Source organism: Sinocyclocheilus anshuiensis, unplaced genomic scaffold, assembly GCF_001515605.1.
Source record: "Sinocyclocheilus anshuiensis isolate Anshui unplaced genomic scaffold, SAMN03320099.WGS_v1.1 scaffold67, whole genome shotgun sequence".
Taxonomy (NCBI): Eukaryota; Metazoa; Chordata; class Actinopteri; order Cypriniformes; family Cyprinidae; genus Sinocyclocheilus; species Sinocyclocheilus anshuiensis.
In genome coordinates, this window is record NW_015552546.1 from 2,318,753 (window position 1) to 2,321,683 (window position 2,931).

Below are 2,931 nucleotides of genomic sequence, written 5' to 3' on the forward strand. Positions count from 1 at the left end.
TGGTGTAACTGAGTAGGTTATCAGTTTCGCTCTACAGAGGACAAGGTTGTGGGGAGAGACAGCATCTGTCTGGGTAGAAATACACATTTGAGTTTAGAGTCACAGTGAATATCTCACATTTGTTTAAGTAAATGCAATTATGTTTATAAAGGCCAAAAGTAGCTAAATGGACAGTATGTGAGCACTTCACTATGTTAAAAGAAAAAGTGGAAAAAAAGTAATAGGATAGCTTAAATGTTTTTGTGACTGAAATTGAAAACTTTGTTCCCTAGCTTTTATCAAGTAAATGCTACTCCATTTCCCCCCAGTATAATAGCAAATTAAGTTACAAACCAAATGACTATGACTTTTGATTGCAAAACTTGTTTTCTTGGAAAATTTGAGCACATGTGACTCTCTTATGAAGCTAGACATATGATCACACACATCATTTGGGTCTTTTGCTCATGAGAAAGCAGGTGACTTTCCTATTGCATTTGTTGCCTCTTAGTAGAACAGTTACTTCAAGTGTAAAGATCACAAAGCCACTTCAGCTTCCTCTGTGCATGTGAGATGAAAGGATTTAGAGTCTGAGGTTTGAGGGGGGATGTATGTTATTTACCTATCATACAAACATCTCTCAGAAATCACCAGAACAATAACGCTGCTCTTTTTAATTTATTGATATAGTACATTCACACAATCTGAAGTTATCATAGCTGGTTGATCTAAAAAATATAGTTCCTGAAATTCCAGTTCTACAGATTGTGGTCGTCTGCAGTGATCAGTTAATGAGCTGTTCTGATCATCACTGTGCTCTACAAGATCATCAAGAATTCAGGTAAGTCATTTATATATTCATTATAACTTCACCTTTTCCCAAGAGGCTGTATTAATGTTTCTACACTATCAAAAATGATTTTTTGAAGTTGTAAGTAAAACAAAGATTACTGGACCATGTTTTACAAGAAATCAGTGTAACTTACCATTTCTTTTTAATTATTTCTAAACTTTACAAGGAAATTCTAAGTGAAAATTGTTTCAAAGTACTTTTTTTTTTTCAGTGTACAAACAGCGAAGAATTGAACCTGGACAGATCTGTTCTGGCCAGTTTGTGACTGCGGAACAACATGACTGAGGAGTATACTGACATTTACAACAACATCGATGACTATGAAGACCAGTTGTGTCGCAAAGAGGAGGTGGTAAAAGTCGGATCTATTCTCATTCCATTCTTTTTCACAGCAGTGGTTGTATTGAGCTGCATCGGTAACATCCTCGTTCTGGTTTTCCTTGCACTCTACAAAAGCCTTAGATGCCTAACTAACGTCTTCATCCTCAATTTAGTTCTGTCAGATCTGCTGTTCACTTTTGGGCTTCCGTTTTGGGCATCATACTATATTTCTGGTTGGACATTTGGAGAGGTTGGCTGTAAAGCTGTGAAGTTTTTCTTCTATGTGGGCTTTTACAGCAGTGTGCTGTTCTTGACTCTAATGACCGTTCAGCGTTACATGGCAGTGGTTCATCCTCTGTCCGACTGGGAGAGATGCAGATGCTTTTCAGTAGCTCCCTTTATCATATGGATGTTGAGCGGAACAGCTGCACTGTTAGTCTCCCTTCGTAGCCAAGTCTTAGAACATGAAGGGAATCTTTACTGTGAATTTGACAGTATTCAAGTAAAACATGCCGCTGTTTATTTACAAAATGTTTTCTTCTTGATTGCATTTTGCATCATGGGATTTTGTCAAGTCAGAATGTTCCAGACAATCGCACAATCCCGAACAAAGCGGCGACACAAGGCTATCAAACTAATATTCTGCATCGGGCTGGTATTCTTCATCGGTTCACCCTCAGGCCATCCAAGAAGTAGAAGTAGTTTGTTTCTTCATAAGAGCAGATTTGGAGAATTTTTAGCATCACATCACTTAGTCAACAATGAATGCTCTGCAGTGAATGGGTGCCGTCAGAATGAGAGTCCAAACAGCTGATAAAAACATCACAATAATCCACACCACTCCAGTCCATCAAAGTGAAAAGCTTATGAGAAAGAAATCCATCAAGACATTTTTAACTTTAAACTGCTGCTTTCAGCTAAAATATGACTCCATCAATATTATTATTTTGGCCAGTGAATAAATCGTCCTGTCTGAATCAGGAGAGAAATATTCACAGATCAAGCACAGTGTCTGTGGATTTTGATGTGAGAGAAGAACAGGGGATGGACTTTTTCACTGCAGGAAGCGTTATTATGGATTATGGCCGGACGTGATGGATTAAAGTTAAAACGTCTTAATTATGGCTTTGTTTCTTACAAACACACAGCTTTTCACTTCACAGGATGTTCATTGATGGACTGGAGTCATGTGGATTACTTGTGGATTATTGTGATGTTTTTATCAGCTGTTTGGAATCTCACTCTGACGGCACCCATTCACTGCAGAGGATCCATTGGTGAGCGAGTGATGTAGTGCTAAATTTCTCCAAATCTGTTCCGATGAAGAATCTAACTCATCTACATCTTGGATGACCCGAGGGTGGGTACATTTTCAGCAAATTCTCATTTTTGTGTGTATTATTCATTTAAAAATTTGTAAGAAAACAAACACTGAAGAATCTGTCTGCACATGGGATCATATCATTAAACAAATTACAAAGAACACCTGAAACAAAAATGTTCAGTGCTATATCTTTGTGTAAAAGCATGTTCTAATTTGAATAATCAGATTCAAGAATCAAGTCAATATTTCAAGGAAAATATGTTGTGAATGAAGTGTTGTGAACTTCTCAAATACTCCCACCTAAAATAAACCATGACAACTGTTTGTGAAAATGCAGATTATGCTGTTTTGTTTTTGTGCAGTGAAATACGTCAAATGTAGTCATGACTGGAAGTTGACTTTTTTCTTTCACGTGACAAAGTGTAAATTGTGGTCTGTGGAAGGAAGCACAGCA

The 2,931-nt window shown here is 37.4% G+C and overlaps 1 protein-coding gene across 1 annotated transcript; it reads left to right on the forward strand.

The window, feature by feature from the left end:
- The first annotated feature begins 1,109 nt into the window (after positions 1-1,109).
- On the forward strand, positions 1,110-2,248 carry LOC107664128 (chemokine XC receptor 1-like). The gene is made up of 2 exons (XM_016454583.1): positions 1,110-1,845; positions 2,217-2,248. The coding sequence occupies exons 1-2, from the start codon at positions 1,110-1,112 to the stop codon at positions 2,246-2,248; spliced, it is 768 nt and encodes a 255-aa protein (XP_016310069.1).
- The last annotated feature ends 683 nt before the right edge of the window (positions 2,249-2,931 follow it).

Excerpts from the sequence above, each read along its gene's own strand:
- LOC107664128 (XM_016454583.1), top strand. The coding sequence starts at position 1,110 with ATGACTGAGGAGTATACTGACATTTACAACAACATCGATGACTATGAA. Across the intron at positions 1,846-2,216 it reads ACCCTCAGGCCATCCAAGAA|GAAGCGTTATTATGGATTAT; the intron begins GTAGAAGTAGTT and ends TTTTCACTGCAG.